The 16,969-nt window shown below is 39.4% G+C and overlaps 1 protein-coding gene across 11 annotated transcripts in view; it reads right to left on the minus strand.

The window, feature by feature from the left end:
• Nucleotides 1-16,969, minus strand: part of PRUNE2 (prune homolog 2 with BCH domain) — a 160,010-nt gene that overhangs the window by 51,302 nt on the left and 91,739 nt on the right. For all 11 annotated transcript variants that reach the window (XR_014502924.1, XR_014502925.1, XM_083403289.1 and 8 more), the window contains exons 7-9: nucleotides 9,412-9,570; nucleotides 2,155-8,695; nucleotides 922-1,720 (exon numbers count right to left, since the gene is read on the minus strand). Coding sequence is in view for 9 of the 11 variants with exons in the window: in XM_083403289.1 (XP_083259415.1) it covers nucleotides 922-1,720; nucleotides 2,155-8,695; nucleotides 9,412-9,570 (7,499 nt within the window). In the remaining 2 variants the exon portion in view is untranslated. The remainder of the gene's footprint in view (nucleotides 1-921; nucleotides 1,721-2,154; nucleotides 8,696-9,411; nucleotides 9,571-16,969) is intronic.

Here is a 16,969-nt window from a genome sequence, read left to right on the forward strand (position 1 = left end):
CTTCAGGACTCTAACAAGAACACTGAACTTCTGGTCTAAAAGTAGAGCATCACGATACATCCCTAGAGTAGATGCTTGTTAGGAATAGGATATCCCAACAGTGGGTAAAGAAAGAAGTTGGTCAGAGGTAGGTGAGAAGCTGTTTTAATAAGAAAGGTGTAAGACCCAATGCGGGTCGCGGGTGGCGCTGTGGGTAAAACCTCAGCGTCTAGGACTTGCCGATCGTATGGTCGGCGGTTCGAATCCCCGCGGCGGGGTGCTTTATAGCGGGAAGGTAAACGGCATTTCCGTGTGCTGCGCTGGTGCTGGCTCGCCAGAGCAGCTTCGTCACGCTGGCCACGTGACCCAGAAGTGTCCCCGGACAGCGCTGGCCCCCGGCCTCTTAAGCGTACGGGCAGGGGTACCTTTCCCTTTTAAGATCCAATGCATGAAGCACAACACTCTTCATCCCTGCATTCAGCATAGCAAAATCTTTCAAGAGGTGCAAGGCCTACTCGGGTTAAGACAGAGAAAAGAATTGCAGGATCCTTTTTTAAAAAACCTGTCATTGTTAGTAAAGAATTTGAAAGAAAGAAAAGGTATAAAGTCTATAGGGAGTATCCAGTGGTGACTTTGTGTCTGTAGAAAGCACTTTCACTTGTACAAGGTGCGAGCCCTGGGTTTTTGCCCCCTCCCCATTACAATCTGCAACAAAAGCTCCTCCTGAGGGTATTGTATGGAGGGCTGCAGTTGGTGGGAGAGAGTTTGGTAAAAACTGAACATCCCATCCTGCTTAACCAGAAGCTCTTTTGCTAGCTGACTCTATTATCGAACCCCATCTGTGTAATGAAAAATAGCATTTGCTTCTCAGAGGTTCTGTGACCATTTGCCCCGCATTTATACAGAAGAAAATAGAAATAAAATGTGTGGACCTGTCCTTACCCTGTTACAGGACTGAGTTCTCTTTCACTGCCAACAAATTGGGTCTCCTCTTCTGCTTCTTGTTCTGTTACCATGCCATTGGCAGAACGTTGTTGTGAAAGGACATCCAATTCACCATCACCAGCAACAACTTGCAATAAAAGAGCACCTGTCCCTTTATTGTGTGATTTCCCATCCTCTTGTTGCCCTGATTTGTGAGGGTTTCTCTCTAGCAGAGTTTCATCTTGTGTCTCACATATCAATTCCTGGCTTAAAACACCTTCTAATTCTTTAACAGGGTGTCTAGATAGTGACTCTATTGTGTCTATGCTACGGTTTTCTTCAGGTGATATATCATTCACGCCGTTTTGGCCCACCATAGTCCATTCCTGATCTTGCGCAGGGCTTCTGGGTGATTTCTTTTCATCTCCCAGTTTTTGAGGCACAACAGCAGAACTTTTCTCTTCCAAATAGAAAGATTCCCATTCAGTCTCCAGAGCAGACTGCCCTTCACTTTCATTTATTATGGAGAGTGACTGAAATGTATCCGAGGTCTCTGCTGAAAAGGTTTCAAGAGAATTCGTTTGTTCTACTGCTGTAGCTTCCTGTGAAGTGAAATTACTTTCTTGTGTTCCCAAGATATCCTTCCTCAAAGATACAGTTTCTTCGCCAGTAATGAGGACATAATCCATCTCTAGTGAAGATTGATCTTCGGCTTCTTTCAAAGTTGTCTTTTCCTTTCTTTCTGGTCTTATCATCTCTGACTTATCTATGGACTTGCACCCTTCACTTGCATTATGAAGTGTATAACAGATAGATTCTGAAATTAAAAAGAACAATTTTAGTTAAAGTAGTCAAGTTACTGATCAAGATAATATTAAAAGCAGAATACATTATATTTAAGCTCCTCCTCCTGTTCTATTCCCCTTCTTTTTCTTTGCTTAAGTGTGGCTTAGTGAATAAGTATAGTGCTAATTGCAAGATATTCTAGATTGCTAAAAAGCATATAAATACAATATTCTGTGATACATGCAGATGACAACAAAGTCTCATTTTTCTTTCTTTTGCCAGTATGTGAAACAGTAATAATCAATATTGCCTTCTTTAGACAGGAATGACAAAGAAAATATTTAAGCACAAAGTTTTAAAACTCGGAAGCACATGCATGGCACTGTACTATATGTCAGCATCACACTACATCTCCTGTATATTTGTCTAACACACATTCTAAAAGTAAATGCATTAATTACTCACCATTGGCTATGCTTATGACTCCATCTGCTGGTGAATCAATATTAACTGATTCTGCTTCATACTCAAATTCTTTCAAAAAATCAGTCAACTTAGGAGTCACTTCAGGTTCTAACAATAAAGATCCCCAATCTTGATCTTCTTGAGAACATTTCCCAGTCTTACCATCGGAATCACTAGGCTTAGATTCTGAAATACTCCTTGCACTTCCAGCACCTGATAAATCAATATTACTTGAATCTGTTTCATATTTGAATTCTTTTAAAGCATATGATGATTCAGGAGTCTCTCTGGATTCTAACAGAAATGATCCCCAGACTTGACCCTCTTGAGTACATTCTGCAATCTCATTGTTGACATCAGTAGCTATAGATTCTGAATGATCAATATCATTGACACCCGTGGGTGATTCAATATTACTTGAATCTGTTTCATATTCAAATTTTTTCAAAGTGCATGAAGATCCAGGAGTCCCGTCAGACTCTACTAACAGTGATTCCCAACCTTGATCTGCTTGAGAATATTCTGCAACCTCACCTTTGATATCAACAGTGCCACATTCTGAAATGTTCATGCCACCGTTCTGAAGAGTGTAATCATGACCAAATGATACATCAAATGGAGAAGTACATGCAAGTGGTGATTGTTCTGTGAGTGATCCTACAACCCATGGGCTATTATTCTCCTGCAAATTTTCAGGTTCTTGTAGAATATTAGTGGCATATTGACTTCTTGCACCATAGAGGAAATCTTCATTTTCTTCTTCTAGGGAGGCTTGCAATGAATGTATCTTTCTGAATATTTCATTGGTTTCTACTCTTTTCTCTGATTGATTGTCTAAGATTGCAATGGGATTAACTTCATTCAGTGTGGTAGATGGTTTAGTGGCAACTGACATCTTACTGATGCCATGCATATCTGATGCTTCCAGCTGATCATCCATCCCTGTAGGTGAAACCAGAGCAACAGCAGGATCCATAGACTTCATTTTGTCTGAGGAAGTTGCACCTTCCTGTTCTTCAAAGTTTTTATTTTCATATGCATTGCTTTCCTGATTTATGAGTTCTGCTTCCAAATTTTCACTACAGGAACTTGGAAGATCCTCTAGTTCAGTAGTAGTTTTATTTGCTATGTCAGATTCATGCATAACAGTTTCCTCTCCAATTTCAGATAACTCCTCATTTCCAGCGACTTGGGACTCGCCAAGACTTGTCTCATTATCAAGACACAGACTTTCAGGACATAACTCTTCTCTGTCAATTGTCAACTGCTGATTAAAGACTACGTCTATGTCTTTGTATATTTCTGACAGCATGGAAGACATCTGAATAGCTTCTTCAGATTCAGTTAGGACAGAAGATTGGGCACAAGCTTCCTTGTTTTCATATTCATTGCAAACATCAGGGCTACTTGAGGCCTGTGAACTGCTGTCTTGATCACAGTGACTTAATATATCAGGATTTTCACCATTTGTTCTCAAGACGAAAGGCTGTTCAACATTAGTCCACAAATCTGGATCAACAGTAAATGCCTGGCAATCACTAGGGTTGTTGTTTTGTAATATATCTGGAACAAATGAATTTTCCTGTGTAACTTCATCACATCTTGGGCTAGGTTTCCTTACTGGTTTTAAAGGTAGTGGAGGATTAGATGGAAATTGTTCACTGGTTTCTTTTTTATCTAATGGATTTACATTTACTTCATTTGGATTGATAGATGGTGCATTCATTTTATCTCTTAGCAGACCAAGTGTTGGATCGACCTGAGCAAGTGCGTTCAATAGGTTTGATTGCCAGTCTTCTGGAACAGGGTGTTTAAGAGCATCTTGAACTTTAACATTAGTAACAGAGGATTCTTGTTTTACACCACTTTCATCCTCACAGGATGGGGACAGTGGATAACACTCTTCAAAATTCACAGTACCTTGATCCAACTGTTCTTCTTTGTTAGCCAGTGAGTTTGCTCCATTTCTGCATTCACATTCTCTGTTATCTTGAGTAGACTCATTTTCAAACTTAGCAGCATCGTGGAAATTTGGTTCTTTTCGCTTTTCATTTTTTTCTGTGTGTATTTGCATTGCACCATGTGTAATGGTGACTGTGTCATTCATTTTTAAATCATTATCAGAATAAAATTGTGCACCTTCCTTTGAACTTTCATCTTGGCTTTGTAAATTCCACCATTCCGAGGAATCATCTGGAAATCTAAGATTGTCCACTATGGATTTTTTATTTTTATCTAATGTGGTTTCAGAATGACCTTGCATTATTACATCCCAAGCATCTGAATTCTTTGGGCCATGGTTTTCTTCGTGATTTATATCAGACATTTGTATAGTATGTTCATCTGCTTCATCCTGAATTGTTTCCCAGTGCGCTAAACATTCAGATGTTTCATGAACATAATCCTCCACTGAAGTGTCAAGAGCATTAAGATTTTCTGAATTTTCATTTAATGTGACTACTTGGACATTTTCCTTGAAATGAGACGGAGTGCTTGAACCTTCTGAATCAATTGCAAGGTTTGTTTCTTGCCCTTGTGTGTCAGCCTCTAGTCTGTTAGGATGTAGAGCTGCCTGTATTCCTGTCTCTTGCATACTCAAGTATTCTGAATCTACATCAATTCCAGGACTTGATAATGAGGAGACTGTATCATCATCCACATGAGCATTCCAAAGCTCTAAGTTTTTCGGCACTTTGTGTTCAGTGCTTGTTTCAGAATCTTCTTGGCTTTTATTCTCGGGTAACTCTTTCCCAGATGCTTCTTCACCATCAGTTGTGATGTCCCAAGCATCTTCATTTTCTTTTTGATTATTAGCTACCTGAAAGCTATCCCAAATATGCATATTTGTAGAAAAATCACTTGTATCGGGAGTGGTTGCACTTGAGTGTGTATAGTCAATGGAACCACTACAAGTGGTGTCTTCTTTGTAGTAGGTGTCTTTAATAGGAATATCTTCTGGGAAATTATACATAGTATCTGACCCTTCAAGTGCCTCATTTATGTTGGGGCTTATTCCAACAGACTGTGCCTGTTCATCCATCGATACATTCCAGGCATCTAGAATATGGGACAACTCATGATGAGGCATAATATCAATACATTTCTCATTTGAAAGCTTATTCTCAGACTCCAAGCTTTCAGAAGTCTCACTATCGTGAGACAAATCCATTCCATTTGACAACAAATCATTTATTTTAGGCTTATCCATTGTATCCAGGGCTTGAGTATACTCTGTATATGAATCCTGTTGTATTTCCATTGATCTCTCTTGATTTTTATCCTCTAAAGATGTTCCATGACTGCTAAGCATTTCTGAAACATTTTCAGGAGTTTCCAAATTAGATTTATGAATGCTCAAGTCAGCAACTGACTCATCAAATTCCTGATGTTCCTGATGTTCTCCTACTGGTACTGGCAATTCATCATGTAGCAAACAACTTGATGGCTCTGACTTAGAGATACGTTTCTCCAATTTATCCCATGCATCTTGATGTTCAACCAACTCTGGATAATGCATTCCTTGATGGTTTTCTCCTCTAGGGGAACTTGGGGATACACTCTCCTTCTCAGGGAACTTCTGTGCAGACAGTTCCCTATCCAAACTTTCAGATGGGGATAACACATTTAAACTGTATATTGGGTAAGCATCCATGTCAAGACTATGAACTAGGTGCTTGTTTTCTTTTTTGGGAGATGTAGCAAAATATTCTGCATTGCTATCGAGAGATCCGCCCTTCTTTTCCTCATTGACAGGATGAGTCTCATTGGAAAATGGCAGGCTTATGTCCTCTGGCTCTGCTATTACATCTTCTAGACTGTCACTACATCTTGTTTTTTCTGGTGTCCTGGGAGAACCAAAAATTGCCCTGCTTTCCTCTGAACTATTACTAGACAAGAGAGGGAATGGAAGGATCAAGTCTTTATTGTCATTTTGCATCATTTCATTCCTAATATTTTCAGGGGTGACTTGCCCACTTCCCTCGTCTGTTCTTTGACATTGCTTGACTACTTGCTTTGAGGCAGAAAAGATGCCACTGTGCTCTAATCCAGCCTGTTGATTGTATTGAAGCTGTTCATCCCACTGGTTCAACTGTTTATCTAGAAGTCTGGTGCTCTGCTCTGATTGTTTGTTTCTTTTTACTTGATCACTGACTGAAAATGTTCTCTCCATGTCATTTGTGTCCTCAAGGATGACATCACTACTTACTTCAGCATTTTCCCCTTCAACATCTATGGTATTGTTTAGAGCTGAGTGGCTATTTTTCTCTGTAGAAAACATCATTATTCCAGTGTCTTCAGAGCTTGAAGGACTACTTTCATGATCACAGTAGTCATCTGAAAAATATGTAGCACCTTTTTGTTTCAAATCAAGTAAATCAATATTTTTTATAATAGTAGTTTCAGAATGTACTGCTTCCGGTTGCTTCTTATTATTAAGTGGTGCTTCCCAGGGGCCTCGACTTCCATAGTCAGAATCAGTGGAACATACCGCTGATGTTTGTGGTAATTTAAAATCTCCAAAATTGTATGTTTCAGGTTCACCCGAGCTTATGTTTACCATTTGGTCCAAGACTGGCTCATAATGTTTGCCCTCACTCTCTTTTTCATCTCCAGCCCCTGTTGGTGATACATATGAGTCAGATGTTGAATAATTTGTGTCCGGTGGAGAAACAATAAAATCGTCACATGTATTTGAGGTGTTAAAGTCTGATTCTCTATATGACAGGAAGGGGTCTTCCCAAGAGACAAGATTTCCAAGTGCCTCTTTTCTAATGTTTGTGTCATACATGGCCCATCCATTGGTATTTTCAAATTCTTTGGGTTTAGGTACAGTATCCCTTTGGTGTTCCATAGCCAATTTAACATTCTTCAGCATGCCACTCATATCATTATTTGCATTTTCATATGTTCTGTTGTTTTTTATTGAACTATCTTGTCCTTCATTCTTTGATCCTAGGTCTACTTGACTGTTTAGATGTTCAGAATCATTGCATTCAGAGTGTTCTGGTGAACAGTTAGACATAACCCATGTATCAGGTTTCATTGGGGAAATATGATCAAAATCTACCTGAGGAACATTCCATGTACGCTCTGAATGTCCAGAACCATCATGATCAATTTCTGCCCAAACATTAGGTGAATTTGAGTTGATGTGTCCACCATTACTATTGGTATTACCCCATGGACCAGAAATTGAAGGAACTGGTTGACTGGTATTCCACATGCTAGCAAAGTCCTCCATTGGTTCATTGTCTTTCTGATGGCATCCCAAATCCTGCTTAACTTGGGCAACACCAAACTTGTTCTCCCAAATACCTGCTCTTGCAAAATCCATACGCTTCTGCTGCTCTTGTATACAGACTGAATCTGAAGCTCTTCTATCAGTTTGCTCTTTCAGTAATAGACTTGTTTTATATTCTTTCCATGAATCAGGACTCTGAAATACAGATTCTGCTTCAGTTGAACTCCATGTAACATCATTTTTGGAATCTATTTGAAACCCATCCCACCAGCTCCCATATCTTGTACGAGACTGAGAATTGTTCACATAATCAGTTTCATTATTTTCTTTAATTTTATCTTGTGGACAAAATAAAGATGGCCCATCATCTAAAGGTGGAGATTCCACACGGCTGTTCATAGAGATTGGTGGAGTTCTCCTCTCAACCTTATTCAACACTTTAGGATGAGAGGAAGAGTCATTTTCTAGGTCCATCATACTAGGATGTTCTTGCCGGTGGCTACACTCATTAAATTTTATTGTGTCATCTTCTTCCTTTCTTGTCATTGGTAAATCAGTTGAATAATTTGCAATGTCACATTCTGATAGATTTGTCTCATCAATTACTTTTGAGTCAGTTGGTGGTTGTCCTTCTGATGAACCACTGTCATGGGAGAAGTCATCATGAGGGGAACAGTCCACAGAATGAGAAGAATCCATCTGAACTGTAGCCATTGGTGCTAAATCAAAGTTGAATAGATCAAAATGGTTGCTGCTGTTCCTAGGCTGAGATTTTTCTTCTTCAGCTACTGCTCCTTCAGGAATGGGACTATAGGAATCAAAACCGGAAAGGAAACTGTGATGAGATGCTGCTCCTTCTACTGGGCTATCGTCACTAAGAAAAACTGAGCTCTCCTTGGAGGATCTGCTGCTTCTAATAGTAGCAAGCCCACTGTCTGGACTCACAAGATCTACATTAGCATCAGCATGGGCTTGGACAGATCCATTATGATCTTGAGGGTTCTCTATAAAGTTGACAACATTTGGCTGTGGTTCAATGTCAGAGCCATAAAGCTCCATAATACCAGAAGATCCTTGAGAAAGTGGAGCGCTTCCAGCAACCGCTTCAGTGGAAGATGTTCTACTGTTTGGTGCCATTTCTGGATGTCTCCTGCTGATAACGTCTTTCATTAGCAGGAAAATTTCATCGCAATTGGCTGAAGAATTTTCTTGGTGATAAATGAGGAATTGATCACATCCATACTCCAGAGGATCCAGTTCTAGGCAAGGATTCTGACATTCTTCTAATTCACAACAAATCTGTTGAGGAAAAATACAGTGGTATTTATCATGTCTGTTGCATAATCTAAAGTTAAAAACAAACTTTACTGAGAAAGTTTTCTTTTTAGAAGCCCCCTAGAGATGTATTAGGGGGTTTAGGAAGCAAAGAAACAGAACACAGAACAGTATCAGATTTTAAAACCCACATTAAAACCACAAATTCCTGCTTTCACTCCTTAGCCTCTTAACTTGCTCAGATTGAGCCAATCAGTTTCACCCCCTGCCCTATCCAGGCCCCACTTAAGCACCTAGTCTGGTGGTAATAAATTACAGCAATGCTAGTAGTAGACTTTAAAATGACAGAGAAATCCAGGACTAGGGCAATTACACTGATATCTTTTGTGGTTAATCTTTCTCTAACTAGAAAGTCTTGGGTTGGGGGGATGTGGACAAATCTCAAGATGTTTATGAAATGAAGAAGGATCCAAATTGGGTATACTGTATAAAATTATTTTATTTCTTTTTAACAAAATGACGATTTGTTTTCTCTCTTCCCCTCACCACTCCTTTAATCATCTAATGGTGTTTTTATTGCATCGTTGCTCACAGATAACAACACACTCAATAAATGTAATTTCTATGACTCATACATCCTATGCTATGGCAAAACTAAAAGACCAACAGGGAATGTAATGATGCATTTCTGTTCTAGAACACAGACAGAATTACTTTACTCTTTCCTTCGTGATACTTACCTGATTGCCCATCTCCATGTTTTCTGAATAAACTGCTATCTGCCTTTTTTCTTGCCTTTCTTCTGATAAGTAGCTGGCCAAAATGACAAGGACATCAAAACCATACTTATCTACAAATGCTTTTAGATCTCCGGTCATGTTTCTGTGAAACAGGCAGTCCTGAAATATGACAAAATTACTTCTTACCGAAGGATTTTTTCTATTGGTTAACATCCAGAGCTAACTGGAGTGGCTAATCAAATTAATGATGAACACTTTGGGATCTTGTTCATACTCTTATGGACCCCAATAATTATTGTAGCTCTAAAAGTTAAAATAACATAGCCATATGTTTATACTTTCACAAGAATAATAGATTCATCGAGTCGGAAGGGACCCCAAGAGTCATCTAGTCCAGCCCCCCTGCAATGCAGGAATCTCCAAAAGAAGACTGTTCCCCTGTCGAACAGCTCTCCTTTCTTGTAACTTGAAGCTGCTGGTTCAAGTCCTACCCTCCAGAACAGGAGAAAACAAGCTTGTTCCACCCTCCATGTGAGAGCTTTTTAGATCTTTGAAGATGGTTACCATATCTCCTTTCAATCTCTTTTTTTCCAGGGTAGACATACACAGCTCCTTCAACCATACCTCATAGGGCTTGGTTTCCAAACCCTTGATCATCTTGGTTGCCCTCCTCTGCAGATGTTCCAGCTTGTCAACATCCCTCTTAAATTGTGGCACCCGGTACTGGACTCAGTATTCCAGGTGTGGTCTGACCAAGGCAGAATAGGCATAGTGAACACATCCAGACAACCTGTTTATTCAGCATTCATCCTGATTTACTTGCACAAAGCTTACACAGTAATTAGATTATGCCTGGTCTTTACTAAGCATTTGATTTGTTTAGGGGGCATGTTTGAGGCTAGTCAGTGATAGGATGGTTCTACTTTGGGTTCCATGATGGAATGAAGATGGGATATAAAGGTAAGAAAATAAATAAATAAAGGTGGGTGTTCCATCTCTGCTATTCCCTATCATCCTTTTCTGACAGTAATTTCTTTTATCCATGCTCTGGGCCACCTGCTCATCTGGAACCAAGAAAACTTTTATACTCCTTTTATACTAATTAGGGGACTGCATCCCGCCACCCCATCTCTTCTGCCATCAACCCACTTTATTTCTGATTGACAGCCAGAGAGCCACTGAGAAGCCATCAGGGGTAGGAAGGCTGACAGTGACTTACAAAGTCCTCTGAAAGTGTCAAGAAACCTTGCAAGGTCTATGAGAAGGCGGTCAAGAAGGTGCTGGTAATCACATGCCAGTCTGTTCTTACCAAACAACATTACGACTTGAAGTATTGTGTTCCACCTCAAGAAGAACAGAGATATATTTTAGGATTACATTGACAAGTACATTTTGATTTATTATTTATTTGAACATTTTTAGCTACACTGCCATCCTATATAATCAACAGGAACCAAGCTACATTTCACACATGCCCATCTCAATTTGGAATGGGCACATTCTTTCCAAGCTTTTCAGAGAATAGCCTGGATGGTTTCTGAAGAGTTCCCCCAAATCTTAAAAAGATCTATAGCCCAGCGCAAATGGAGTGCCAGTCTACCACTATCCCCAGCCTTTCCGGCAGATTATTTTTTTCCTGCCTCCACCTTTCCAAGACTTACCTTGCAAGTGCTTTTTACCTGGTAGTTAGAGAAAGAGGAACTGAAAGCAAGAATCACATGCAATTGTTGGTAAGGATTTATGTTCTAAGGAAGGATGAAGGAAAATCTCCTCCCACAGCTAAAGCAGCTGTTGAAAGGTGAGTTTTAAGGCAATTCGGTCTTGGTTGAGCTAATTTTAAAATCCAAACCAAAATTAATTTAGGCTCAGATAAACAAAGCGGATGTCTGTATGTATCTCTGTGTGTCCACTTTTGAACCTTCCCAGGTGGTCAATGATATAACAGGAAATTTAGGCTTGCACAATTAAAGTGGATTAAAGCCCTCTGTCACCTTAGGCAACAAATTGACTCCTAAAAGGAAACAGACTTTCTACTGCCATGAAAGTGATGAGAAAGATAAACACCTCACAAGCAAATCAGGATAAATGTAGGTTGTTTAACCTTCTTGCAAACAAATCAGAATGAAAGCTCAATAAAGACCTGAAATCATCTAATCTCTAAATAAGATTTGTGCAAGTAAATCAGGATGAATGCTTAATGAAAAGCGTTTCTGGAAGAGCCTCCAAAATCCACCAACATCACAACTTGAGATGTCCCATGTGATCTGCCCCACACCTATGTATGCCATACATTTCCAGAGTTGTGGGATAGTAACCATGTCTTTTCGGGTGAAAAACAAGAACCTTCGGGAAAACAAGGAATCTTACCCCAAACAATACCATAATTCAGTCTTTCTGAAATAACAGCAAAGACAAGATCCATCTTTCAAAACAAGAAAAACCTTGTCATTCTGCATTGCAAGTTAATGATATACATCCAGTGTGCTTTAACAGCTTTATTTTTGCCTATTGCAATACCTTAGCAAAACAAAGAACACATTTAACTGAGTTTCTTTGTCCCCCTTTGGCTTGCACTGTTTGCATTTGAGAAAATGTATTTTACTCTGGCAAAGAACATTATCATATGACATTATTGGCTTTTATACTGCTACTAAGCAACGTTCTCCCTAAATCAACAGCAGTTCATCAACAACACACCACAACTGTATATTCAGGTGGGCACTTATTCACTCCCTCCCATTCCAAACTCCACACATCTGTCTTCTATCTGATAAATTACTTTTTAGCTTGTGTGTGTACAAATACTATTTATTAATCTACTCAGACGTGTCTAGAAAATGTGTCTATTTTCCCTTAAGTTAAAATGAAAATGAAAAACACTTCATCAAATGTTAGGAAGGAAAAATATTATTTCATACATTGAAGTGTCTGGGGTGGGTTTTCTGCAGTTTTGCATGCTTTTCCTGTGCTGTTCACCTTGGCATTCACCCAAAATAGAGTAAATAAGCAGGGGAGAGAAGGGGTAGATGAGGATCTACTAGGACATCGCTGTGCAATTTGCAGTAGATCAACAAGGCTTTATGACTCCCAATTGTTTAACAACAGCAACTTATCTTTTAAAATAACAAATTAGACTGCTGAAATGAAGAAGCCTTGTAGAGAAAACCAAGAAGAGATTTTTGTGTGAAAGGACTGTGAACTCAAATACTGAAAGCAAATTCCTGGGCTACAATAAACACAAAAAGTTTTGAAATTCCGTGTGTTTATCAACTCCCTTTCTTAGACCCTAATTTAAAATTGACTTCAGATAGTGGATTTTGGGAGTTTCTAGGAAAGAAACAATGCAAATCCCACAATATTGACATCTACCACATCCATGAAACAGGACTAGAGACTGTGCAAGGGACTTTTTACCTTTTCTTCTTTGAAGGGCACGCCAAGAAATAAACTGTAATCCTTTGAATTTTAACAATTTAATACTGTTAAACCTTAAGCAGAATTTGCCAAGGCAGAGCAGCAGAAATAGTACAGATGATCTTTGGGGACACCTTACTCAGAATGATCCATTCTGAGGAATACTACTTCCTCAAGCAAGGCCAGGCTGACTTGGCACTAGGAGTGTCAGGGAATTCTCATCAGAAATAGAAATCCCTACCCTTCATTTATAGATTATACCATACCTTTATAAACCATTCACTGGTATATGCTGTGAAGCATTTTGTGCACCTAAGTTCAATAGGTGAAAATATATTTAAAATGCAACCATAATGAACATAAAGGGCACAATGTCTATAACTTGTTTGGTTTAAAACAATCAGGTATTATTATTAAGCAATATTATACACCTATTATTTGGTGGTGGTTATTGGAATGGGAGTGTAGGGGTGTTGGAGGAGGAGCAGGACACAGGCTGGACACATTGTGCTCCTTCTGGAGCAGTTTGTTCACCTCTGGTTCCCACACTCTCACCTGTGGCTCCTAAGAGCGGTCAGCATGTGACAGCAGCCACACCCAAGGAACGGTTTCAACTGCCTGGCTAAACCAGGTGAGGGGAGCGCATTAGCCTCAAACCCTCAGCGAGTTAGGGTTGAATTCAAAAACAGGTCACTTTGGTGTTGTTAATGCAGGTACGGGTATCCGCAGCCACAATAGATGCAGCGATCCTCCAGCAGTTTGACTTCTCTGGAAGCACACTCCATTGTCTCTTGAAATAGACAGATGTCAATAGTAAGATGGGAATCTCTTCAATATACTGCAGTTTTGGTGCAAAGTCACAATGGTAGCAGTTTCCATTTTCAGGAAGCTGCATGTGGGAGTCAAATACAAATTATATATTATATTAAAAACTAAGCTCCTTTAAAGTTGTAGAAACTGAATACCTGGAATAATTTATAAGCATACTCATTTGCATCCAGAAGTAATTGCGCCCTGAAATAAATAGAACCTAAGTTAGTCATAATTCATTTGAGACACATTGAGTTAAATTGGAGCTCAGTGTTATTTACTCATGGTTCCAATCAGTGTCACTTGTTCTGAGACTTTCGACTGCCAAGATTGTTCCCACTTCTTACCTATAGTTAATTCATCCTTTTCTTCAGCTTCTAATAAATTGTTCTAAAATTTTGATAAGTTGCCTTATTTATAGGGATGTATACGTAAAGGTTTTAAACCATAATTAACTTTTATTTATATCAATTTTCCTTAAATAATTACATAAGAAATTATTTTTAAATTTCAATCTACTTTAAGTAATAAAGGAGATTAGGTGTTACTGTAAATTGTTACTGCTCTTTGTGTTAAGCCTGTAGTACGCCTCGTTAGAAATGTTTTATACTGCTTGCTTAAATTTTAATATTTTAGACATTGATGTTATGTTTTAAAATGTTTTTATAGCGAATACACAGGGAGCTTAGAAATTCTTGAAATAAATGAACTCATCAGATGCTATTACAATGATGATGACCGTTTGTCTCCCATTCTTGTAAAACCCATATGCTCTCATCCAGTTGCCACTGTTTTCAAAGGAACTAATTTCCTTTAAGTTGTGCTCAGGATCAAGGTGAAAAATCTGAATATTGTTGCAGCACTTATTGATGCACATAATAAATTCAGTCAACATACACCTCTAGTGCAACATGCAGAAATACAGTGTTCCATATACAAAAATATACTGGAAAATATGGTGTTATATATTCTTTTGTTGAATTAAACTATTTAACCCTAGCTATATTTTCAAACCTACATCGTTGGGAATAGATAATACCAATTTAAACACAGCTTTGAGAATAGATTTTTGTTTTGTTTTTGTCCTTCTCAATAGTTATACTTTCTGATTTATGGCATCTGACAGTTGATTACCCAAGTGAGTCCTGTATAAATGTACATTACACATACATCTTGACTCTTCGGAGGAACTAACTGTGTCAATATTAACCTGACCAAATTAAGAATAAGATGCCTCTTTTGTTCTTCACACTTCTCACATGGAGAGCACAATATGGCTTTTGTCAGAGGTGCTCCATCATTTTGGCTCAAGGAAACTGTCAGTACCGTTTGGGATCCGTTATTCATGGGCAGATATCCTGATGGGTCTAATGAAGCCTTTCTGCTGACAACTCATTTGCTAAAAATACCCAACCATCACAAAGTACAAATGAGGAATATATTTCTTTCCTCATTACTGTGTTTTTTCCCCGTCTCACAATTGGCAATTATGTCATGAACCCCAACGATCCTCAAGCTGGGATATGCTGAACTTCACTATGTAGACTATATATATTTATAGCCTCATCATAAGTCATGGTCAGTACTTCTGTTTCTTTTTTCTTACTATGAACTCACTCACTGACAAACTTTATGACATCTTTTAAATTGCAACATAATAGGGTAAACACCAATGTTATTGCACACATGCCGTGCCAACAGCCTGTGCGCCATTTGTTGAAAAATTTGAGCTAATTACTGCAAGCCCTCTCCTGGAAACAGGAGTGGGCCATTTTTTAATAAAAGTTTTCAGGTAACGTCATCAAAGAAAAATAAGAACACATATTTTTGTCACATTAATCATTGCATGCTCTCTCTTTCACACACACACAGTATTAAACCTTGTGGAATTGTTGTTGTTGTTTAGTCGTTCAGTCGTGTCCGACTCTTCGTGACCCCATGGACCAGAGCACGCCAGGCACTCCTGTCTTCCACTGCCACCCGCAGTTTGGTCAGGTTCATGTTTGTAGCTTCGAGAACACTGTCTAACCATCTCATCCTCTGTCGTCCCCTTCTCCTTGTGCCCTCCATCTTTCCCAACATCAGGGTCTTTTCCAGTGAGTCTTCTCTTCTCATGAGATGGCCAAAGTATTGGAGCCTCAGCTTCACGATCTGTCCTTCCAGTGAGCACTCAGGGCTGATTTTCTTAAGAATGGATGCGTTTGATCTTCTTGCAGTCCATGGGACTCTCAAGAGTCTCCTCCAGCACCATAATTCAAAAGCGTCAATTCTTCGGCGATCAGCCTTCTTTATGGTCCAGCTCTCACTTCCCTCACTTCTCTCACTTGTGGAATTAGCAACATACAAAACTAGATTGCACTCAGTATTCCATAAATTTACAGCAGGCAGGCATCTTTCATTAAGAAAGTCATGAGAATCGGGCCAAGGAAGTATGAGGATTCCTAGACAATTTCTTATCAATCCCATGAGTAGGATGAGCCACATATTACAGCTTAGTGGATAAGAACATTATATGTATGGTAAAAAAGAAGAAGAACGTATCTCATATGTAGCCATTTTGCATATTAATGGAGAATGCCACAGGTAAACATGGTGACTGTGGAACATGTGAAGCTGTGTGTCTCAAAAATGCTTGAATTAATTCTGCACCGGCCTTTCACTTTCTGTGACTTCAAGAGCAAGCCACGCCTCCCAGTTCCAACCCACTGCTCATCTTTCTCCAGTCCCTCGGGGCCACCCTGTTCTTCCCCATGGTTGACATCTGTCTGTCTCAGGAGACGATGGAGGTGTGCGCCTTTGGGGCTGTAGTCAACTGTTATAGTTGTGCTGTGGCTGTAGCGACTGATACGGAAGAGACATGTTTAGTTGCAGCTGGGGCAGATGAATGTGGCCTGTTGTGCTGCTGCAGAAGCACCATGGTGTTTCTTCTCCATATGCTGTTGAAATTCCCTTAGTTACTGTCTGGCATTGTTTTCTTGTGGCACAACTATGACTTAATAATCAGCATCTTGATGATATATTTTTTCAATTATATATTTGGGAATTCCAACTCAACAGGGCCTACGTTTAAGTGAGCATTAATAGTTCACTTCTACTGCACTACAGAGCATATTTTTGTCAATATCCAGTGAAAGTGCTTTTGCACAACCTGCTCCGACAGTAGAGCTGCTGGCTGGTAGCAGCTTTTGTTACCAGGGTGGGAGAGAGGAGGCAGGGAATGGGATGTGGCATGCATCAGCACCCTACTGCTAGTAGTGGCTTGGCAGGCTAGTTAAGCCCACGCCCCCTCCCCTCCCCCACCTAATGAGGTTAATTTGGTCACATTTTGGCAGGT

Source organism: Podarcis tiliguerta (assembly GCF_965153285.1).
Source record: "Podarcis tiliguerta genome assembly, chromosome: 11".
Taxonomy (NCBI): Eukaryota; Metazoa; Chordata; class Lepidosauria; order Squamata; family Lacertidae; genus Podarcis; species Podarcis tiliguerta.